Genomic DNA, 23,975 nt, shown 5'->3' with positions numbered 1-23,975 from the left:
AGCGATTTTGTGTACGCGCGTTAATACAATGTTTCGTGTTATTATCTATCTATACTAACATATTTAGTAGCCATTACGGTGTATTATGTTCGCGCTAAACGTTCTACCTACTGCGATGCTACGCTCCCACCTGATTTTAGAACATCATACTAGAGTTCGGTACGTGGATCTCCACTTTTATAGAATATATATAATATATTATAGAATATATGTCTTATATAAGAAAATCTCTAATCTTGTATAAGGAATATGTTATAAGCGTCTATCATAAAGTTCATAAATATTTATCGCGTCTCTCTTGATCCGTAAAATTTTCAAGATATTTTCATCAAAAAAATATTTCGTCTACTTAAAACTTTCTCCCCTTCTTAGATATTATTTACATTTTTTTAAATTAATTTTAGATAAGTCCAGAGAAAAGTAGCAGAAGATTAAAACTGTAGAATCTGTCGGACTCCAGTGTAATGTTCGAGAGTTGAAGTGTCGTGCTTGATAATTAGCAACTATATATATATATATATATATATATATATATATATATATATATATATATATATATAGTACACCTAAAACATAATTCGCATATATTGGAATACTTCGATTCCTTAATTGAATCACGTACTTTAAAAAAAAGAAATTTTAAATAAAAAAATTTTACTCCGAAAAGCGGAGAACATTAAAAACAGATACTTGTTTCTAATGTATGTAGTTTTATATAAACATACATTCGAATATAAAAAAAATATTTCAAAATCTCAATATCAGCATTGTAGTAATTAAAATATCTTTTTACAGTAATTTTTTAATGTTTCAGTGAATATTTATATCTCCAAAAATAAAAAATTTGGGGTAATTTCTTTTTCTAAAATGAATTCATTTTATATTTAATATTCAATATATAATATATATTGAATACGTATATGTAAAATATGTATAAGTGTGTGAATATTTAATATTATTATATTTAATAATATTTAATAACAAATATATCTCGATTTTTCTTTTCAATAATAATATATATATATATTCTGCTCGTTGCGCGCGTCGCCACAATATCTCTCTACGTGTGAGTGTGCACATTGCGTGCACGTCGCACACATGTCACTGTACATGTAACGCACGTAAAGTGCGTTCCGCCTCATACGTCTCGCACGTACATACATATTGAACATACACGTGTGAACTGTCACGCGAACACGCTCGCATGTACATCGATATTTATATCATCTAATAATGTAACTCTCTGCGGGAGATTTTTGTTTCACGATACGCACGTGCACGCGTGTATACACGCATTTTTGTAGATGCAGACATGCATCCTGTTCTATAATCGCGTTTGATTGTAATCACAAAACATAATTTCTTTTCCTCTTACTTTTCTTGCTTTACACAACATGATCGTGAAACGGAAACGTAAATAACGTGCGTTTGTATAATTGTACTACGGTAATATTTTAATTGTATATGATAAAGAGTGTAATAGCGATAGCAGCAGCAGTGGCGAATAGTTATAATAGCACTGTTGGTTTTCATTATAGCAAAATTCTTCTTCTTTTCTTTAGCTTTTTTTCTTTCTTCTTTACCCACAATCGCGCGTGTAACGATAAACACATTTAATTATTACAAAATCATATATATATACAAATATATGTAATGCGTATTCTTGCCATTCAACAAGATTCCCAACGATCTCCTCGATCTATGTATAAGTATGCATAGCATCGCATACTAATAATGTGTTATATACGCACATATATGTGTTTATTGTGTGTACATTTGTAGGCGTACATACGCAAATCATGTTCAATAATGATTTTCGTCGCCGTAAGAAAATTAATTACATATAATTCGCACAAGAAACGCTTACACTCGCTTGGCATATCGCGTGGAACACGTCAGTTCTTATTAGTTTTGCATTATTTAATGTGCTTGGTAAGTGCTATCTTACACGACACAGTCAATTTCATTCACTAAACGATTAAATCTATATATATATAAACTAGTTGTAACAGGCGAGACGTATTTTTATACATTGATCAAATAAGAATTCTATGTTTCGGATAATTAATATATTATTTAGTCTACCTAACAATGCGTTAATTGTCCTTTAACAAATATATTAATTGCGAAACTTTTCAGCGAGCGAAAAACTTCACTTGACTTAATTCTAGAGTTCGTTATTATCATTTTATAATTCTCTATAAATTATTTACATTTTATACTGTGCAACACAACGATATATTTGTTGCATGTAAATAATAATTCACATTCCTTCTTTCGTGTATACATATAAATGTATGTATGCATATGTACACACAAAACACATGCAAAAAACACGCACACATGCACGTACATACGCGCACGCACACACATATACATACATACATGTATTTTGTCACAAATATGCAAGAAAATATCTCTTTGAATTGTCAGTAATTCAAGTTACATCTTTGGATGTGGCCAAAAATAGATTTAACTAACACGACAGATCATAGGTGGGATCTTTTCGATGAAGGATGGTCAATCGTACATTGATTAGACTAAAACACATCATCGGTGTTTTATACAAGAGTTACTTTCAAAATAAAAATATGTACATTACAATTAATAAATATAAAATACATAGATTTCCTTTATTTATACATTATTAAGCCTCATGGTTAAAATGAGCGAGTCTGATTAACGACGCATTGACCGATCCTTGTATATATATATATATATATAGTTATGTGTATTATGTAATTTTCAAATTATTTAATATTATATTCCTATGATGCAGATTAATAATTTATTCAAGATTATTCGATATGCACGGTATAAGAGCATCTTTTTAAATTTATTTCTCTCTCTCTCTCTCTCTCTTTCTATATATATATATTTATACATATATACTGCTGAATCGATACTGATTAGGTTAATAAAACGCTCTATCATTTTTTTCACTATTACATGTAGGCAATTAAGTATCTATACCTGATGGGATTTCATGTAATATAATGTTTATCGATTTTCAATAAAAAAAAAAAAAACAGAAAAAAACAAGAAAACATACAAATCTAAGTACGTAACTACGATAAAAATTCCATCAGGTATGCCACTAATTTGTGCTTTATCGATTAAATGTGTAACAAAGAAGTACATTTTTGAGACTTTAAAGTAGCAGCCCTATCACAGTGTGGCTCGGAGTGAAGGCGATTTTTATCGATTTAAAAATGATCAGAAGTGTTTATAAAACAGACTCTATTTGCTTGATTTCTTTTTCAGGTGGTTCTAAGGGTGACGGCGCAGTTTCTATTATTTCCGGTAAGTCCTCCTCGTTCTCTTCCTCAATATCTTCGTCAATTGGCGTCAATGTATCTAATATCACAGGTAGAGTCTACAACAATAAAATAATTAATGCGATTAAATCCTAAGTGCAAACACATGTTGGATGCTATATTATAATTTACTTTCATAAAATAATCTTTATTAAAAAGAAAGAGTTAGGACAAATTATATATTTTTACCTGCGGTGTAGTGCACCGTTTCATAGCAGGGGCCATGAAACTAGTAACAGTGCTTACAAGGAAGAAAAACCCTGCCATGAAAAATGGGATGCTATAGCTTTGCGTTGCGTCGTAAACAGCGCCTGCTAAAGGTGACCCAACTATAGCTGCAGCCCCTCTGAACAGAATTAAAAGGCCGAAAGCGTTCGTTAATTTATCTAATCCCAAGAGATCCACCAAAATGATTGATGTTAACGAGATATACCCAGCTGAAAAATTATAAAATTACATATAAGGATAAAATATTAAATATATTCAAGACCAAATTTATACAAATATCACATTTTAATTAAAATCAATTTAAGTTAAAAATAATAATAATTTCCAGACATAGATATATTAGATAATTGTACGGTTAAATACTTACATATTGCTATTCCGAAAAATATGCTCATGATAATATAAGCAGCGTAACTATGGCAAAATGGTGTTGCAGCTACTGCGATTGTAGATATAATTAAGCAAATATTGTTTAACAGTAAGGAATCGACTTGCGGAAAGTCGGCGACATATCCACAAGCTACACGACCTATAGTGTTCGTTATTCCAATGATGGATAATAAGAACGATGCAGAATTGCTTTCAATTCCCTTAAAAAAAAAAATAAAACATAGTTGATCGCATAGTATTATGCAACGCGATATAATGAATATTAATAAATAACGTACATCTAAGACCGCAGCATCCACCAGATATACAAAAGGAACATATAATCCAGCCATACCAAACACATTGCTAATACCAATTAGAAGAAAAACAGGATCCTTCAATAAGGACATATCCATCATCGTTGCTAGAGCTTCCTTAAACGAGTCAGGTAATACCAAGCAAGGACATAAAGGTTCTAAGAAATGAAAATTTATGTTAGTTTTTTAAGATCGATTGAATTTTGATATCGGAAACAATATATATACATACGTTGGTCTTTCTCAATATCAATGTCCTTCATGTCACCACGTACAGATTTAGGAATAGATATAACACTTTGACGATAATTGGCGAGAGATTTCTGGCTTTGGTATTCTGGTAAATTGACTACGCTACCGCTGTAGAAAATATCTTTTCTCGACAAGGGACGGACCATCATTGGTTTTTCCTTTGGGATACTAGTTTTACTGGTAGTAAAAGTAATACTCTCACCATCCTAGTACAAATAAATTATATTATAATTATTATAATTATAATATTATAATTATTAATATTATAATTATTAAATTAAGAGAAATATACGACTAATTTGTCTAACAATGCATAAATCTAATTAACGTATTCTCTCTCGTAAGATAAAACATTCAAATCTGTAAATCTATAAACTTACATCAACTTCAGCGTTATTATTTCGCGATCCCAGCATACTGCTTGTGGAAAGTCTCAGATGCAAGCTCTTTCTGATATCTCCATTAGAATTAAGCGTTGTCCTAGAGTTTTTTATTGCACTAAGGCTAGGCTTGTAGCGCTCGCTGGTACTCGTTTTACGAATTCTATCGAAGAATGGCACAGAGCCGTTTTTAGGCAAACCTTGAACATGGGTCGTGAAAGCTGGCTGCGATGCGTTTCTGGGGATTATCGTCTTATTAAATTCATTCTCGGGCTTCTCCGCGTCCTTGGCATCTTTGGTTTCGTCGATATTCTTGTTTTTAGATTTATTCGAAATATTCTTTAAATCCATACTGCCACTATCACTAGTATGTCCACTAGAAGAGTGCTCTTGCACCTTCACTTCGGATATAGTCGGAAGGGTTGGCACCGTTGGAACTGGTGTTAAAGGAGTTCCTTTAATATTATGGGTATTCAATGAAATACTTCTTATGTATTTCTTATGTATTATATTGTTTTTTATGACAGTATATCTCTTCATATAATCGACATGATGATAATTATCTCGATTATTCGAGGAGGCGTAATTGTCATTATGAAAACGATATAAGTTACATATTTTTATTTCTGAGATAATTAAATAAGAGATAATTTTGCATATTAAGAATATTTTTTAATAATATCTTTAAAATTATAATTAATGAATTAAATAAAAATTTAATAAAAATTTAATTAAATTTAATAAAAATTCTTCCTAATTAATATTCTTTTACTTTTATATAATTTTATTAATATCTTATGTAATATATATATATATATATATATATATATATATATATATATACACAAAATTAAAAAAATATATGCTTTAAGAATATATAACATAAGAATATGCAATATCTTTTAAAATCTTTTATATGAAGTTTATATTTACTATTTATTTTGAATAACATATTATATATATAAGATTATATAAAAGACAAACGATATGATTAACTCAAAAATAAAAAAAATACAACTTAAAAAATAAAAAAAGTAATTTTTGGCTATCTATCTGAATAAATTATAATAAATTACAATTAACTTGATTTTTTTATATTTTTATGACTTATGTCGACTTCACAATTATAACAGCATATGTATACAAATCGCCAAAGAGTTTCTTACCAGGCACTAATTGGTCTAAATTGAAGCTGGAATGAACACCAGGATCAATATTGATGGGCATTTTCATTCTCTTTTCCATAGATCCGTCTGGCAATTGTACCATAAAATAAGAGCCACCGATACTACCACGTTCCATCTGAAATCTTTTCTCCTCGGCCATTCTTTGTAACAATGGTTTAACGGAAGAAGCTTTCGGATATTCCAAAGGTCTCATCATGGCACCAAATACCTAAAAATCATCTGTTAGAATTATCAGATATACGAGATATATCAGATATATCTCGATTAATTTAACGCGTTGTTGCTCCTACACAAGCAAAGTAGCAAAGCATAAGACGAGTGAGATATTTCACTGTTTACTTACTGCACAATTTAAGATGAGGCCAGCCAGGATTAAATTTGCTCCCTTCCAGCTGTATGCTTCCAGTAACATAGTTGCGAGAGGTGCGAACGCAAATGTGCCGAATCCTGACCCGCATACAGCGATACCAGTAGCTAAAGATCTCTTGGTTTCAAAATAATAGCCTACGCAAACTACTGCGGGTAGATATATCAAACCAAATCCAATTCCTAAAAGAGCAGTAGATATATAAACTAGAAAGAAACTGGCGAGGCATAAAGAATAATTGCGCAAATATGGCGAAAAAATGTAGATTCTTACGCACCTCCCATAATTCCGTAAGTCATCATAAGCATATTTACACTGCTTGAAAATGTTGAAAGTACAAATGCGGCGGCGCCTAAGAAACTTCCTGCCATACATACTGCTCTACAACCATACTTATTCGTTAAAGCACTGACGACAGGGCCTATGACAAAACAAGATTATTTATATATATTTATTTATTTATTTATTACAATTTATTTTAATTGCGCGGCCTCTTTAATTTAAATTCTGATTAAATAATTTAATTTCCTTTTACTGAGATAAAATGATTAAAAGATAAGCTTTGATTATTCTCATATATCGATACTAAAATATCTTTCAGTAATATTATATCTTCATAAACAAAATTTTCGTTAAGAGATAAGCTGTGATTATTATCATACATTGATACTAAAATATCTTTCGGTAATTATATCTTTATAAAAGAGAAAATTAACTTTTGATATAAAATAGGAGATATTAAAATATATTTTTGATAACCAATGTTTTAAAATTCACGTGATTTTGGAAATATCGTATCCATCTTACCAGCGCTAAGGTACATTCCAGATAGCAACGAGCCGACCCAAGCGGTTTTTCCTTTTCCTTCGGAAAAATATTTAACAAACTCTCCTAGAAAGACGCCGAACGTGTAGGCGATACCATCCACTATCATGTTACACATAAACGATGCAAATACCACCACCCAACCATAACCACCATCAGGTGGGGGTGGTATATCATGGTATTCGCAGAGCGAACCTCCCTCATCTTCCGGTGAAGCTTCATCGCCACCCGGTCCATCGGCTCCCGTTAATCTCGATTGTTCTTCTACAGAATATTCGCTCTCCGTCTGAAAAGAAGCATAACAATATAATTTTTATTTTTGCAAATTTATTAAATAACATTAACATTAAATATATATAAAACATAAAATAACATTTTATATATATATAATATTATATAATATATAATAACATATAAAAGATAATATATAAACAAAAAATATATATATTAAATAATAATTTTTATACTATAAAAAAGCGGTTAGAGAAAAGAATAATTGATATTAATTTCAGATTTCAGCTATTTATTTTGTATTATTATTTGTATCATATATCATAATCTTTTATATTGTTGAAATATGATAGAAATTGAATAAATTACAGCTTTCTTATTATACATCTCGCAATATAAATCTTTTCTGCTCCAATAATTTAGTACAGATAATTTTATGACACAATCTAAACTGCGAACTAATAATTTCGCAGAAAAACCGGAAAATGCATATAATTGAAGATACTGTCTTATACTTCGCAACACGAATACGTTTTCGCCTTGAATAAGACTTGCAGTTCACCTTGAATGCTCTAAGAAAAAATCTTCTTTCGTGACGATGCACGAACAAGTATTTATTTTTGTAATCGCTGACTTATGAAATGTTGTCGATTAGACTTCTTATCATTCAGATCACATACAATAAAATACGATATTGTTTCGACACATTGAAAGAAATCACACGTGGAAAGATAATTTAAAATCAAGTTTTAAATTCTCTTCACCAATAATTAATTTTTTTTACACATAATGAAAAAATCCGACAAATCGCGCATGTGCAAAAATATACTCGACTCAATGACAATGACAATTTTGTTAATGGTTCAGAAATTATCGCGGAGTGTAACATAAAAAGAATGCTATGATGATAGGATGATATCATAACGCAAATGCTAGCATATATATTAAATAGCTATTGTGAATTAATCAGTCTCTAAGGCGAGCCTGAATAATATATAGCATCACTAGAATATAATAGAATATAATATATAATATATCATTAGAATTAAATTAATAAAAAAAAAATTATTTTTAATTCAAATTGCGTTTCTCCTATAATATAATTGGATTTATCACTAAATTATTAATATATGACTCATATGAAAAAACAATAGTTAATTAGAGTGAATAATTAAAAAAAATTTTTTACTACACGCATGTTCTTTCATGAAGAGAGAAAAAGAAAGATTAATATAAATGTGTAGGTGTATTAAAACTAATATTTATTGAGATAAAAGCGATGATGGAGATAGGATACGTCGCGATAGGCTCGCTATCAGTGTTATATAAACACATTGGATAAATTAGTTTTATTAAAGGCGTTCTTACATAAACGAATATTGTTGAAAATGTACATAATAGAAAATCTAGAAACGTTATTGACATTTCAATCGAAAATTCGAATAATTTATAAAATTTATATTTGAATTTTTTATGAATATTTATAATATAAGTATGCACAATGCTTTAATAGGTAGTTTTAATATTTTTTCATTAAGATTTCTTTGTTTATATTTGTCAAATATTATATATTATAAAATTTTGTGATTCTTTTTCTGAAGCATCTTGTACATGTTATTATTTTTAAATTATTATTAATTATACTTAATCAATCATATAACAAATTGATTTTAATAATAAATAAAAATTTATTAATACAGTTTTTTGTATCTAAGATTTTATTTAATGGATTTTTCGCGAACAGATAGTGGATTTATTTAAAGCCAGGATATATTTAAAGCCAAATGCTTTGTCAAATGCTACAATATTCAATCAAATAATAATTTCAATCATGAACTTTAATAAAAAAATATATGTATGGGGATATTAATATCGAGGAGGAGAAATATCGAACAACCTACGCGATACGATTAATCGACAACATTTTAACATTTATAAGTCTTCTATAACATAATTACATGAGACTATTGAATTATGAGAATTAATAAAAGCATTTAATATTTAAATTTTGTATTAATTATTTCAGCAATCAGAAGATAAGCAATTATTTTAATTACTAGTATTTCAATAATATTAACCAAATGATTCTTCTCTATAATTTTATTAATTCTCTAGCAAAATTAGATATAATAAGAATGATAAAATATTATAAAATTATGCAATTTTTCGGTTATATATACCATTGTAAAGTTAGTAAGTAAATATTGATTTACTTGAGAGATAGAAAAGATTAGCAAAAATTATGCGAAACTGTAATATACATATCTTGTTTCTGTATATCTTACTACAAGATATATATAATTAGCATAATTAATTCCATTATTGTAGACTTGGATCAACGACTTTGCGTACCGCGGCCGCGAAGACGAATTTAAATGCAGCGTGTGTGCTCCCGTTTACGTTCGCGCGGATGACTTGGCCGAACGGAAGGTCACAGCTGATCAGCTGATCGCGCGCTGTCATTCCGATCGCGCCACCCGACGACGAGACGCGCAAAGCTCACCGCAAGAATCGCTCACGTTCACATTTGACCTTGCTGTTTTTTAGCATGGTATTACTATTGCACACACGGTATTACTATGTTACGCGCCATTATAATGCGTACACAAAATGCGTTACGGATCGTGCGTACAAATGCAATAGCGTATCCTTTCGTCACGGGCAATCGCCAGTCGACCATCAAGGCTGTCACATGTCACCTTTCTTCGTAAAGAACTTTGTATTGTGCGACTGCGCCAGTAATTATAGACGATGCATAAAAAACGATTATCATCCAACACGGCTGAAAAACTACATAAAAATGCACGCGAATAAAAATAAACGACACACTTGGATAGATTATGTAGAAATCGACAACAGAAGTACGAAAATGTAAAACACGCAGAAATGCATCGATTGTAATGTAAATTTTTTTACTCCAACAGAGTAACTTTTACGAGGAAATGTTCGTTGTTCGCAACAAAGATATGTATAACGCTTCTCCTTTATATATCTATAATGGAGTAACATGGAAGGATCTGACATTTTCAAAAAATATTCCGATACCTTTTGTACGTCTTTCAGATCTTTTTTAAATCTTTGCTTGCTCAGGCTTAGATAGTCGCTGATTACATCGCCGCATCCGGCAATAAACGAGTCACGTAGGAAATGAGATCGTTGCGTTCCCAGTATTCGGAGAAGCGGAAAGGTGGAAAGGAAGGAAGGACAGATTTTTGAATATAACCGACAACACACACCAGCACACAATTATATACAAACCGTACCGAGCTGATCTTGCGGACGCGACGCGAGCCGTACTGCGACTTGTTGAGTGACACGCGCGACATTCTACGAACCGCCTTAAACCGTCAATCGCTCTTCTCTCTCTCTCCGGCACCCTTTTTCCCTTCCTGCAGCCTCCTCCTCTCTTTTCGCTTGAAACAGCGTTCTATTTTCGAGCACGCTCGACGCGACACGAGCGACTCGGTGCCGCTCTCTTCGTTCGCGAGAGCGGCTTTATCCTCGGCAGATTCTGTGCTTCGCTTTATCGTTTATGTTTCTTCCACACTTTTTTCACTCTATCACCACTCTCTCTTTCTCTCTCTCTCTCTCTCTCTCTCCTTCCGGCCCGCCAAACCGCCCGTCTAGAATATCACTCGTCGTAATCTGCTGCCATGTCGACTACGACTGTACTACTGGCGCACTCGCGCACTCGCTCGCTTAGCGCACTGCCATCGCCATCGCGCGCAGCGCACGCCGCGTCGGTATCCGATAACTTGCTTCGGCGAGGTAGAAATGGTGGGAGAATGATCCCTCGATCTCCTCGATGCTCCAAGGAGAGCGCCCTGAGGACAAGATACGAGGATGTCCTCGATATATATCGAGGCTATATATACAATAATTTTTCTTGCAGCTGTTGATTTGTCACGCACACTTTTCAAATTTCTTTCTCTGTGCAAGTTATTTCTTTTAATATTATCTAATTCCGACAAAAGGATTAAATAAGTTTCTCCGTATGTCAGTTTTCTTCACGTGCTCCCATCTGTTCTTTTTAGTGCAAATTGTCTTTTGTCAGAAATTATTTTTCATTTTATGTTTATTTCTGTTGTGTCTTAAGACAGATTGACTGTGGATAATTTCCGCAATTTGAATTTCTTTGTCACATGTATCTTGTTCGTATTTGCTTTCGAAATATTATTTTTCCAAATTTTAATTTTCACCTTGACGATAATTGCCTATAACTTTCACAAAATTGTCTTACTGAGCTTTCTTTTATTGCCTTTCTTGAAGTTAAATTTAAAAAGAAGTTAGCTTCTCTCGGTGAAAAGATGCCAAGCAATATCCGTGACGACTGCGCAGTAATGTTTCTTCTCAAAGTGCGCACGTGCCAAGTGACTCACGTGCTGCGAACAAAAGGTGCATGTGCAATACAATGTACTCGCGATGAGCGCTTTGTCTAGTGCCTCTTCTTTTGTCGCGTTTTGTCACGTCGATATAATACACCACTTCTGTTCGGATACTTAAACTCTGTCTGTCAAGAATCAATCAAACGATTGCGAGCACTTTAGAAATGCAACGAGAATGTATTTGATGTTTTCTCGCATTCAATGCAACCCATCAAACCCAATTCTTCCAATGATAAGTTTCTGAAATTTAATAAATATCTTCCCTTCAAAAAAAAAACTCTGGAAAAAATGTGATAAAATTTTTAAAAAACAGAGAAAAACACAAATAGAGTTAAAAGAATTAAAAATAGTTTAGTATTCCTTTTTAATTTTCTTTAAGCAAATTCCGATGTATTTTCGTGTCAAAGAGAAAAATACTACGACTCGGCGTAAAAAATTATGCTTCTGTCTGTCACGGGCATCGTTCAAGGAGAATGGTTGGCGCCCGCGTATTTCACTGACGTCAAAAGAAAATAATACGATGCTCGTTTATTATTCGTTCAATTATTCAGTTTTCCCGTACTTTCATTTTCCTCAGTTTTGAATCTATTCCTTCGGGATATAATCGATGTTTCCTGTTTGTGCGTTGATCCTGATGCATCTCCTTTAAGCTTTCTGCGCAAAAGCGGTCGAGAGCCCTTTACTCAAGCGCGTCTCGATACACTCACGTGCAACGATCGCGAATAATTGCAGGTAATTCACTGGTGCTTTTTCGAATCTCGTCGATCGAACTTTCTCGACACTGACAATTTGCGCATTGTCAAGAACGATGCAGCGCCTTAATATTCGTCCAGAGTAGCACTATATCGAGAATATCCGCGGCGCAGCACGGCAGATTCTATTTATATTCGCGCGGCGATTGTCGAAGCTCGTCGAACTTCCGCGAACAAAGCGCGGGTCGTCCTTCCTTGTGTTTCGTTTCTTAAATCGAGCCTCTGTTTTTTCTGCCACCGCGCATCAAGAAGAGAAAACAATCACGATGTTGTCCGTCACGAGCACTAACTAAGAGGAAAATCAGCAATCTCGATTTCTCAGAGCGAGCCGAAGCGAACAGACCGCCACTTGACACGATTGATACGCGATTTAAAGCGTAATTTCCCGAGGAGGATCATATGTTCGATGTAACGCGACGTTTTCGGAGCAAATCGGAGCGAGTCTCGCGACGAACATTTTGCCAGATATTCGCGATATTGATTTAAAAGATGATTCTTCCAAAGTTGTACGTTGACGTTGACATCACGGCTCGATTAATCTTGCGCAGAAGACGGAACGTATGATCCAGGTCGAAGCAAAGCGCGGCACTGCGCAAGGCTCATCTACCTACATATCACCGAAAGGCATGTTTACGCACACTCTCGTTTACGCGCGTGCATTCCCCACTCGGACTCGAGTTGCGTGGCGAAATGTATTCGCTCTATGGTGTCAAGGGATCCGCGTCATCCGCTAATTTCTTAACAGGAACGTTTTGCATTATTTCGAAACCCTAGTTCTCACACGCATATACATTTATTTGATGAATTTCACTTTTATTATCTTGGATTGTATTATGCATACACACACACACACACATATTGCTCTGAATAATAATATGTTTTGGGGTATTGTAAATATTTGTGTGTGCATTTGAATATAATTTAAATATTTTATCATTGCATGTTTTAGAATTGGGATCTTTAAAAAAAAAACAGATTTTAGATTCTCTTCTTCTAACATAGTTATAAAAATGCCAGTTTCACTCAATAATAATCTTGGTTTTGTTTGAAACTAGAAGAAAAATAAATGAGAAATAACAGCCTTTCACTTTTGGATTCTATTATACATATACACACACATATTGTTCTGAATAATAATATGTTTCTTGGTATTGTGAATATTTGTGTATGCGTGTGCGTTTGAATATAATTTAAATATTTTATCATTGCATGTTTTAGAATTGAGATCTTTAAAGAAAACAGATGTTAGATTCTCTTCTTCTAACATAGTTATAAAAATGCCAGTTTCACCCAGTAATAATCTTGGTTTTATTTGGAATTAGAAGAAAAATAAATGAGAAATAACAGCTTTGCACTTTTGTAATCTTGAATTCTATTATACATATACACACACACATTGCTCCGAATTATAATATGTTTCTTGGGATTGTGAATATTTGTGTATGCGTGGGCGTTTGAATATAATTTATCAATAATTATTAATATTTTATCATTACATGTTTTAGAATTGGGATCTTTAAAAAAATTAGATTTTAGATTCTCTTCTTCTCATATAGTTAGAAGACATAAGTACCAGTTTCATCCAGTAATAATCTCGGGAATAGTTTTGTTTGGGACTGAAGAGAAAATAAAATAAATGAGAAGCAACAACTTGATTAAATGAGTAATTTTACAGGCCTATTTTTGAAGGAGTCATTATTTGACGCATTTATTTTCGCTTCAATTAGTGAATGAGTCATTATAATTCACTGTGGTACTCTCGTATAACAAGGCATTAAATATTGAGACTTCTCAATTGAAAAGGGCTTTAGACGAATTTGACTAAATTTATAGATGGTTAATTAAAACTCGATAAAGCCAAAAATTTATATTATGAAGTAATTTTAGAATTAAAAAAAGTGTGTGTGTGTGTGTGTGTGTGTATGTGTGTGTAATTCTTTTATACTTTTTATACATATATTAAATCTCTTTTCATAATTCAAGAAATGTAAAAAATATAAGGAAATTTAGAAAAACAGATTCTTTCTTCTTCTCGAAGTTGACTTAGTAAGTTTTGATGGACTGTTTATCTACTTGCGAAGTTTTCAATCGCATCTCAAAGATGAAACTTACAATGATATACTCCAGATGCTGATCCGCCGAATCGGCCATAGCCTGCATCTACGTGACTACCAGCTCGTTTCCTTTGGACTGTTAACGTAAGGATCACGGTGAGAGGACGTTCATTAACGATGCCAGTCGGCGAAATGTAAGATGAGTGGAATAATCGCGGAACACACACAATGTTCATAAATTTGGTCGAAACGCGGCTACGAGTTCCGATCACGCGAAACACTGGCAGCGCAGCGCGATGCTCATGCGACTGATGACGCTTATGAATTAATTAGATAATAACCAGCGACAATTAGAGCCGAAGGCACCGACACTGAAAATACCATCTGCTTCTCATCTCTGCGGAAAAGTTTTCTAGTAAATTCCTGTGGCATGAAAGCGCACCACGAGATAATAGATATGTTCGTCAAGAAAGTCCAGCTATAGATTTTCACGCGTTGATATTTAATTGAAATTTTATATAAAATTGCTAATAGATTATAGCTCATATTCATATTCATATATTTTAAGAATTTTCAAATATATAAATTATTTTATAATAATTATCATGATTGAAATATGAATATTTTTTTTATTATTTTTAAAATTTCAAGTTATAATTTGATATAAAATATTTCTAGGAAAATCAAAAGCTGAAATTTTTTTTTATAAATTTATAAGTTTACAAATTATTATTGGAGCTTTAATCTTCTTTTTAGTTCTACCAGATTTTATCAGATACAGTTTTTTCTTGAAAATTTTCAAGATTCTTAATAATAAAAGCACATATATAAATTATAAAATAAAATTTTCAAATTTATAATTTATAATTTATAATTAATAATAATTTTAATAATAATTTTCTTGATAAGAAAGTATTTTTATTAAATTATGAATATTTAATTAAATTGATTGTTTTCTTCAAAGAAAAGATGTTTAGGATAGATTGTGATAATTAATAATAAAGTTAACAAAGTTAAAATATTTTACAGCAGGAGATTGATGATTCTAACAGTTTTAAAGTTACTCATTTGTGCAGTGTTTATCAGTCTGACAATTTGTTCGGAAGAGTTACAAGAACTGATAAAAATTGAAGTAGCCATTTCAAACGATAAAGGAAGAATCGATCATTATTTATCGAGTGTGGGATATCATCTATTCTTTCTTCGTGAACTCGTTTCTCGTTATTGCTATTTGCTTACGATTGTGATATTTGAAATTGCGATAAAAAAACACAGTCCAAAGGGAAGAGCAACGTTCTCGGATACATCCGATGAATCACATTAGTATTGTTTGTGCATGCGTTCTAATTACTGCAACCTTACTGGATTGTACTGCCTGTTGATAACAAAGTCTGAGCGCTTCCGCACTGTATTCTCAGACAAACAATCGCTGATTACATTCAATGTGGTCGTCGTAGAAAAAGGGCATATGTTGAAAAAGAAACATTTTTTATCAGTAAGCGAAAGTTTTTCACATTTTACAATTAAAATTGTAAGATGTGAAAAAATTTCACTAGTTTGAAATAATAAAACTTCTTGCATAAATCTACGATATTATTGATGATATCAAAATATCTTTTTTGCAGAACTTTATATTTTTTTGTTATAAACAGTAATTATAAAAATTTTAATTTAGCTCGTGGAAACCTTCCTTATGCAAAAAATCTGTTACTGTTTTATTGATGCGATGCAGAGTTTAATTAGGGAAAAATAATAGGACAATGAAACAAAAATGCGATGTAATATCTATCAGTTAAACAACCATGAATCCGAGAATCCCTCTTATTCGATAGCGATAAGGAGTTCAATAACATAACACTTAAAAGATAAAAAAATTAAGCAAAATAGATCTTAATCTTTTGAGTCTCAGGAATGCGTTTTAATTCAAAAATTAGATAAAAATCAGTCTCAATCCAGGAAAGCATCTTCTCGAATCGCTCTTCTGCATTTTTTGGGATTAAACGCCTTTACTAGAGGATACTTGTAAATAAACATATTTATTAATATAATGTTACTGATAAATGTGGCGAAAGGAATACAAGAGAGATGAAAAAGAAGAGAGAAAAGAATTATACGCATGGAAACGATGCAGCGTATCATCCGGAATATAATATTGTGTTTTTGTCGAGACTGCGGCGTTACATTATAAATTTCCTCGTCAACCAGCCTACAACCCACTTTCACTCGCGTATTTCGCGATTGTTCAATCGTTACGCACATTTTTATCATTTATCTTGCGAAAATCGACTAATAATTGTCAAAAAACACGCGCAAGAAACGTATTTTAGATAAATATGCTATCATGTTATGCTATAGTGTTATTAAATTACGTATACGTTTTCTTTTTAAGTTCACTTTAGATAAGATATGAAAAATATCTCATATTTTATACTCCTAGAATATTATTTATATTTATAATAGATAAGATTAAACAAAATGTATAATATGGATTGTCGAACAATATATATATTTTATGTTTGAGATTTTTCAAAAATAAAAGCAAATTTAATATTTAGTAATTTGGAAAGAGAAAATCATTTTCACATTCAGCTCGCAAACATTTAATTGTTCACACGCAATTGACTTTCTTCACCATTACTCTGCATTTATTATACGCGTAATTTATCTTTCCTATCTTTTAGTAACAGTGCGTAAACTGTCTGGAAATGCATATCTATATTCGCAGAATATATTATATTAACGACGAATGAATCATAATACAAAATGTCGAGTCGCCGTAAAACAATACGACTACACAACAAATAAGTCTAATATAATCTCGAGTCAACGATAAAAAAACTTTTATATATATTTTTTCAAGTTTCTTTATTAAATTCCAAGTTAATTTATTCTTGATATCTGAATACATATCAACAGCAAGTATTAGGAAATTGTGATGAATCATGAAACAAAATTTTTCAAACAAATATCGATAATCTAAAGGACTTTAAACGCATGAAACGCAGAAAATAAAGTTTCGCATAAACATAAAAACTACTTACGTCAATAAATAATTATACGTTGTTGTTATAAATGCGATATGTTATTATAATGAAATTCCAAAGAAGAAATATAAAAATTATTATAATGAAATTCCGAAGAAGAAATATAAAAATTGAATTACGCCCACAGAAATAATCATACACCGTTGCTTCGCTATCGGTTCGATTCAAATTCCTGCTAACGCTGCGGAGACATGAGATCACTCAAGAATACGCCGACTATATTTGGAATATTATTGTTTGCGAATTTCGGTATATCCTTCGCGAAAGAAGAATGATACTGCGAAATTGAAGACACTGCTTTCTATTATAATTGCTTTTTACAAATTTTACAAATTTTATACGAATAGAAAATACGAAATTGCATATCGAGTTACCATTAATCATTATCGCGAATGATATTTTTGATTAACCCTAATATTAATATTATTAAAATAATTTGGAATACTGTTATTGCTATAGTATTTCTTATTATGTTAATAATTTGCATATTGATTATCAGGAATTAATATAATTTGGATATGAGTTCAGATTTCGAGAGAGAGAGAGAGAGAAAGAGATGTTATCAATATATACGAAAATAATCTCTTCTTATTCGAATACATATGATATAAAAATATGATAATTACAAATATATAAATTTCTAATTTATATATTAAAAATAAAATTCAATTTCAAATTTCTAAAAATAATATCGCGATTATTTAATGACATTTTGGACATGCCTGCGATTATATCATAATATTCAAAAAACGCTTGCAATTATTCGATAATTGCGATGTTACTGATATATGCAATTATATAATATTATATAACGATTTATAATATTATATAAACATTTGCAATTATGTTTATACTATATCAACACTCTATTTCGAGACTATTTTACAAGCAACCATTGTGATTACCTTATTTTTAGGCGACATAATTGACGGTGCCTCTCTGCGCTGTTAATCGGAGGCGAATGCACCCTCGTGGGCGATGTGACGTGAATGAGCGAGATGGTACGAGAGCCTCGGCACCTGATCCGCGCGCGATACACACGCGAAGAGGAGGCGTCGGCAGCTGAACCAGGCTAACACGGCGCGAAACGCGAATACGCGCTACGCGCGACAAAATGCGCTCGCTCAATCACCGAGCGACTTAATCGTATGGACGCAGGACGCCGTAGTCCATCCGTGATTCCCCACTCTGGGGAACGTCGCGCATCTTGCCGCGTTTATCCCCGTCATCATCGTCGTCATCGTCATCGTTGTTGCCATTTCGCTCCGTGTACCCCGTATTTCCCCTTCTTCTTTACTGTCCCATCATCCGTCTCCCCTCGCTGCACTCACCAATCTTAATCACCCGTCTTTCTCGCCCCCGCGCTTCTCTAAACGCGCCCGGCGACAAATTACTCACGGGTACGCGCTCGTGCGAATAAAATCGCTCGAATCATCGGCGAGAATGCAAAATTCTACATGTATACCAGTCGCGGTATATTTTTCGAATACAGGAGCCTGTGACGCGTTTCTTAAGTATAATGTCTTTCTCTCTTTCCCTTTCTCTTTTTTTCCCTGCGGGAGGTTACGTCAAAGATTATCTAATCGTCACGTGTAAACGATCGTGGTAATCAAGCCTATGAGATGTAGGAGCTTTATATCTAATATGGCTTCAATTATTAAATATGTATATGTAGTATATAGTATATGTATATTAGGATGTTGAGAAAATTTTATCGATTTTACGTTGATTGAAATTGATACAGCATTTGAATATAAAAGAATGTTTATTGAGAAATATAGATATTTAATAAAATAATATTTTCATTAAGGAAATATTATTTGAATATTGGCCAAAAGATATCTTAATTTCTCTTAATTAAAGAATGCACAATGGAAATGTAGTATCATACATTGGTATATATATAATAGTGTTCTCCTCGTGTATACATCGATTTTTGTCGCAATGCTGTCGGAACTATTAAATTTTAAAGCAAATCAAGATGCGGATTATGATAAATTATATTAAATAATAATGACACAATAATTATGTGCACGAATAGCAGAAAGTTTCTAATTTTGGTTAAGAACGAGAAAAAACGCAATGATTTTTCGTTATGATTTTTATCAACACGTTGCGCGTGATTTATTCCATAAAAACTACTATATTATTTTGATTATCGGATATTATGATGGTAATATATATTTTTTTTCTAACGCAATATGCACCGCATTAATTGTGATAACGTTATCTTAATGTGATATTACCGTAGTTTCTTATGTTTGCAAGAATCAGATGATTTCATCGACATTAAAACTTTGCAGGAAATGCAAATATTACTTATGCATAGAGATACACATGGTACGTCATGGTACAACCGGAAAATAGATGAGAGATGATAAGACTTATCGGACAAAAATAAGTAGTAAAAATTGTAGAATGACATTTTTAATAAAATTAGATAAAATTTTATTTTTTATATCTTCAACTTATATTTTTCCGATAAATTACTTTTCTCGATTTCAAATATACCTAATATATTTATTCTTTTTGTATTTTCTCTCTTTTATATTTCTATTTTAACTCATATGTTAATCATATAATTAGAGCATAATAATGAACTCGACTTTTAATAAATTTCAATGAAATTAAATTATGTATGTATTATTAACAATATATTTGGATTGAGAGAGAGAGAGAGAGAGTTTGAAAATTTAACTTTATAATAAAACAAAATATAGTAAATATAGTAAGATATTTAAAGTTTTTAACTTCTTGGAGATATAGAGTCAGGATACGTTTAATTCTTTAATTATAAGTATATAATAAAGTTAAAATCTTATTAAGCTTACTGCTTCATTTTTAATGATAACAAAATGCTTTAATGTTAAATAAAAAATTGCTTACTTTAAAAGAACGATTTCCTAATCAATTTGGTTTTATTCGAATTGAGGATAGATTTGAAGATCAAATAAAATAGAAAAGGTCATCTTCTTCAAAATAAAACACATGCTGATGTCAGGATATTTTCTTTAGAAGTAAGCAATTTTTATCTTATTCTTGCTTAGCCTAATAAAAAAATCGAGAGATATATATAGTGAAAGCAAGTAAACAGATTATCGATTAAGATTTTCCATTATTCGTTAATTCAACATTTTATTAATTTATTTCAACATTTTATTTTATTAATGTGGAAATAATAAATAAGGATAATTTTTGATGCAATTGCAGTATATCTTTGTAATAAGCTTTTATACTAAAAAATATAAAAAAACTCTAGCATATCTTTCGGAAAATTAGACTGTCATCAGATGTTTATTTTAGAATTAGATCAATGAGAAAGCAAAGAACAATTTCTTATTATCGACGGGAGTGTTATTGACACAGTCTAAAATCGTATTTCATGTTAGTAAATAGAGTATAAATATATAATATATTATATATAAATATAATATATAAATATATAAATATATAATATATTTTTTATTTTCTTATACCATAATACGATTTCGATTTATTCAAAAGAATTTATAAATTGATTTTAGCAGTGTCGTTCCTCTCAATCATTTTCATTCCTCTCAATGAAAAAAATATGTTAAATTAATTGTTCCAACTTTTGACATAAATCGTCTCCTTAATAAGGTGATCAAAAACGAAATACTTACGATATTATTCGCAACTATCATCGGCTTCGGGTGGATGTGCAGGCCATCGTCCTCGCCAATTTGCTCGCCAATCTGCTCGCGGCTGCTGGCAGGGCCCATTTCAGCACCGCAGCACCTCCCAGACGACAGACGGGCCTGGCTTTCCTTCTGGACGCTTCTTGGTCGAAATCGAGGCGTCGACAGCGCCTAACCGATCGACCGATTCCTCGGATAATCGACGCGAATCAGCGCAACCCCAACGGCGACTTATGACGCTTCCATCGGAATCAAAATTCTGATAGAGATTCTGTGGAAGTCGGCTTCCTCGGTCACGTCTACGTCCATTTGTCCCCCAAAAGCGATCGAATTCTCGATTTTCTCCCTTGTATCTGTTTTCGAGCTCCACGTTTTTGTATCTTATTTTTGTCTTTTATTTGATGCGCTTATTAACTTTACCTCACCTTATGGGTTAGATTAATTTTCTCGGCACTTCTCTCGCGATCGCACTTTTAATTCGATGATTAAGAATGTGAAAATAATCGATCGTGCGGTATCGTAAACTATCTCTTTCCGCACCTTCTTCGAAAAATTACTTCCACACAGATTATTAGTTATCCACTTACAAACTTTGGAGTTTAAACTTAAAATTTAGCCGCAGCAGTATTTAAAGTGATCCTCGTTTCTCTATTTTCTCGTTATCATCGTGAGAATTTGAAATGCTTCCGAATGCCGGTGATATCTTTTCGTTATTTTCCACAGCGACGTCTAGAGGAGGTATCTGGGGCAACTTCGATTTAATTCGACTTCGTCGATATCTCGGTAACCTGCTTGCACTGACTTCAACGATAGTGTAAAACATATGATTTTCCTTTCGTAATCGCTTTCAGATCCCTTCGCGAAACCGGTTCTTTAGCAATGACGAGAAGGATTTTCCAATATTATCACTTTATCCTCGCCGTCCTTATGTAAATATTTTGTAGATCCTTCGCGTATAAATATTATTGCGAGTCCCTCAGAGTTTCTGTCACGTTGCGGCAACAACCGGCGCGAATATTTCGCGAGAAACTTTCCCGGTAGCCTTTAGGTTATTCGCCCTCTTCACTTTCGCGGTTGTTCCACGACGATCGATCGTGCCAGTTTCCTGACCGCTACCAAGAAGCTGACTGATACCGACGACGACGACGACGACGGTGCCCTTGCACACACCCACCGACCGGCTTCGAGTTGCAACGCGAGAAAAGGGGAAGAGATTTCGAGAGACGCGATCGCGTGGGGTGGAAAGGACGTCGGGGGAAAATCGGCCGCCGGTCTCGGACGTGCAAAAGGATGAAGAGACGATGGAGAAAATCGTCCTCGTCGGGGAGAAGAGCTTCCTCTCGCCAGCAGGCTCTACCCCGCCGCGGGTGGGTAGCGCCGCGGCGCCCCAGAATCAATAAAACGCCCGTCCGGCCGTCGCCTGTCTTAGGTCCTTCCCGTCTGGTCTCTGCCTGCCGAGCTCTACCGTTTGCGACGCCGGACGTCCCGACGCGACGCGACGCGACGCGCGCCTGTCCGTCATCCCCGTCACGCTCGCCCCGAGCGCCAATCCCTGGACGCGGCGGCACCGCGGTGTCGCGCCGCGCTCCGGCGCGATTTCGGCGGACCACGCGCACGCTCGCCCGCGTGCGAGACTCGCACCGCGGATCGATATTCAGCCCCGCGCTCAGGAACGTCCGCGGAGCAAGATTTGCGGAAAGCGCGTTCGCGGAATTCATCAGCACTTCGGGGAAGCTCAGGGTGGGTTAGTGGGATGTGTTACGTCTAAAGGCGTCTCTCTTTCTTTATTTCTGTGAAAAGATACTTTTTTTATTAAAATATATGGAGAGCGAAAAAGAAAGAGGGAGAAGGGAATGGAATCGAGAAAAGAAATCATATGAAAGAGAAAGTTTTTTAACTCTATAATATTGAATGAAATATGTATATTAATAGAGGGGAAAAAGAATGACGAAAAATGTGCTTTTTTGAGAAAGATACCATATGTTCGATATAAGACACTTTCTCTTTAACAATCACACTCGTTGCACTATATACATCCCTGCATATAATAGTTGCCGCATAATGTCACACAATATATTACAAGAATATTAGATGTATTACTTTTTTTAGGAATGAGGTAAAAAAGAAACGGAACGCACTATACATATAGAAACAAAAATTGTTTATAGAACATTATTATATAAATGTATAATTTTTTCGAAAAAATATAATACAATTGATTTAGAGAAAAGAGAGAAAAGATGTTATTTTAAATTGTATCAAATACATAGAAACTATTATTTTACTATTACAATTTTTAGACTATTCATTATATTATAGGAATTTTTTATTTTGCCATAATTTAATTCAAAAAGAGAGAGGAATCAATTTGGAATTAATATTTTTTGATTTTTATAAATAAAATTTATTTGAAATATTTTAAGAAAATATTTCTCATTTTTCACACACGTATAAGATATTTAAATTGACGTAGTTATGCGCATTATGTATTATCGAACATGTCTGGAAACGTATGTAAAGTTTTTATTTGGAACGGTCGGTCATTACCTCGATATACCTGCTGGGTCAATGCAATTGATAGTCTCACTTTTCTTGAATAATTTGCTAT

The 23,975-nt window shown here is 32.8% G+C and overlaps 1 protein-coding gene across 6 annotated transcripts; it reads right to left on the bottom strand.

Moving 5' to 3' along the window:
* Nucleotides 1-939: 939 nt before the first annotated feature.
* LOC105255893 (monocarboxylate transporter 3) lies at nucleotides 940-22,802 on the bottom strand. Of its 6 annotated transcripts, none has more exons than XM_011265441.3 (11): nucleotides 21,353-22,802; nucleotides 7,225-7,528; nucleotides 6,695-6,838; nucleotides 6,394-6,599; nucleotides 6,030-6,258; nucleotides 4,864-5,300; nucleotides 4,464-4,689; nucleotides 4,214-4,389; nucleotides 3,913-4,135; nucleotides 3,507-3,754; nucleotides 940-3,376 (listed from the first exon to the last, which is right to left on the bottom strand). In XM_011265441.3, exons 1-11 carry the CDS (start codon nucleotides 21,449-21,451, stop codon nucleotides 3,227-3,229), a joined length of 2,442 nt encoding a protein of 813 aa, XP_011263743.1. In that variant the 5' UTR covers nucleotides 21,452-22,802; the 3' UTR covers nucleotides 940-3,226. The 6 variants fall into 6 exon arrangements, with proteins under 6 accessions (XP_011263743.1, XP_011263734.1, XP_011263773.1 ...); XM_011265432.3 differs by having other exon boundaries at nucleotides 941-3,376; nucleotides 4,864-5,318; XM_011265471.3 differs by lacking the exon at nucleotides 21,353-22,802 and adding an exon at nucleotides 18,614-18,937 and having other exon boundaries at nucleotides 941-3,376; nucleotides 4,864-5,318.
* Nucleotides 22,803-23,975: the final 1,173 nt, after the last annotated feature.

Source organism: Camponotus floridanus, unplaced genomic scaffold, assembly GCF_003227725.1.
Source record: "Camponotus floridanus strain SB8 unplaced genomic scaffold, Cflo_v7.5 scaffold9, whole genome shotgun sequence".
Lineage (NCBI taxonomy): Eukaryota > Metazoa > Arthropoda > Insecta > Hymenoptera > Formicidae > Camponotus > Camponotus floridanus.
Note: the sequence above shows the minus strand (reverse complement) of the source record. Positions and strands in the feature narration are given on the sequence as shown.

What these genes read in the sequence shown, in the direction of transcription:
- LOC105255893 (XM_011265432.3), bottom strand. Translation starts at nt 21,451, where the DNA reads ATGGGCCCTGCCAGCAGCCGCGAGCAGATTGGCGAGCAAATTGGCGAG. An exon ending in GACTTACGGAATTATGGGAG is followed by an intron (nt 6,600 to 6,694) that starts GTGCGTAAGAAT and finishes CTGCTCTTTTAG; the next exon opens with GAATTGGATTTGGTTTGATA. An exon ending in TGATATTGAGAAAGACCAAC is followed by an intron (nt 4,390 to 4,463) that starts GTATGTATATAT and finishes TTCATTTCTTAG; the next exon opens with AACCTTTATGTCCTTGCTTG.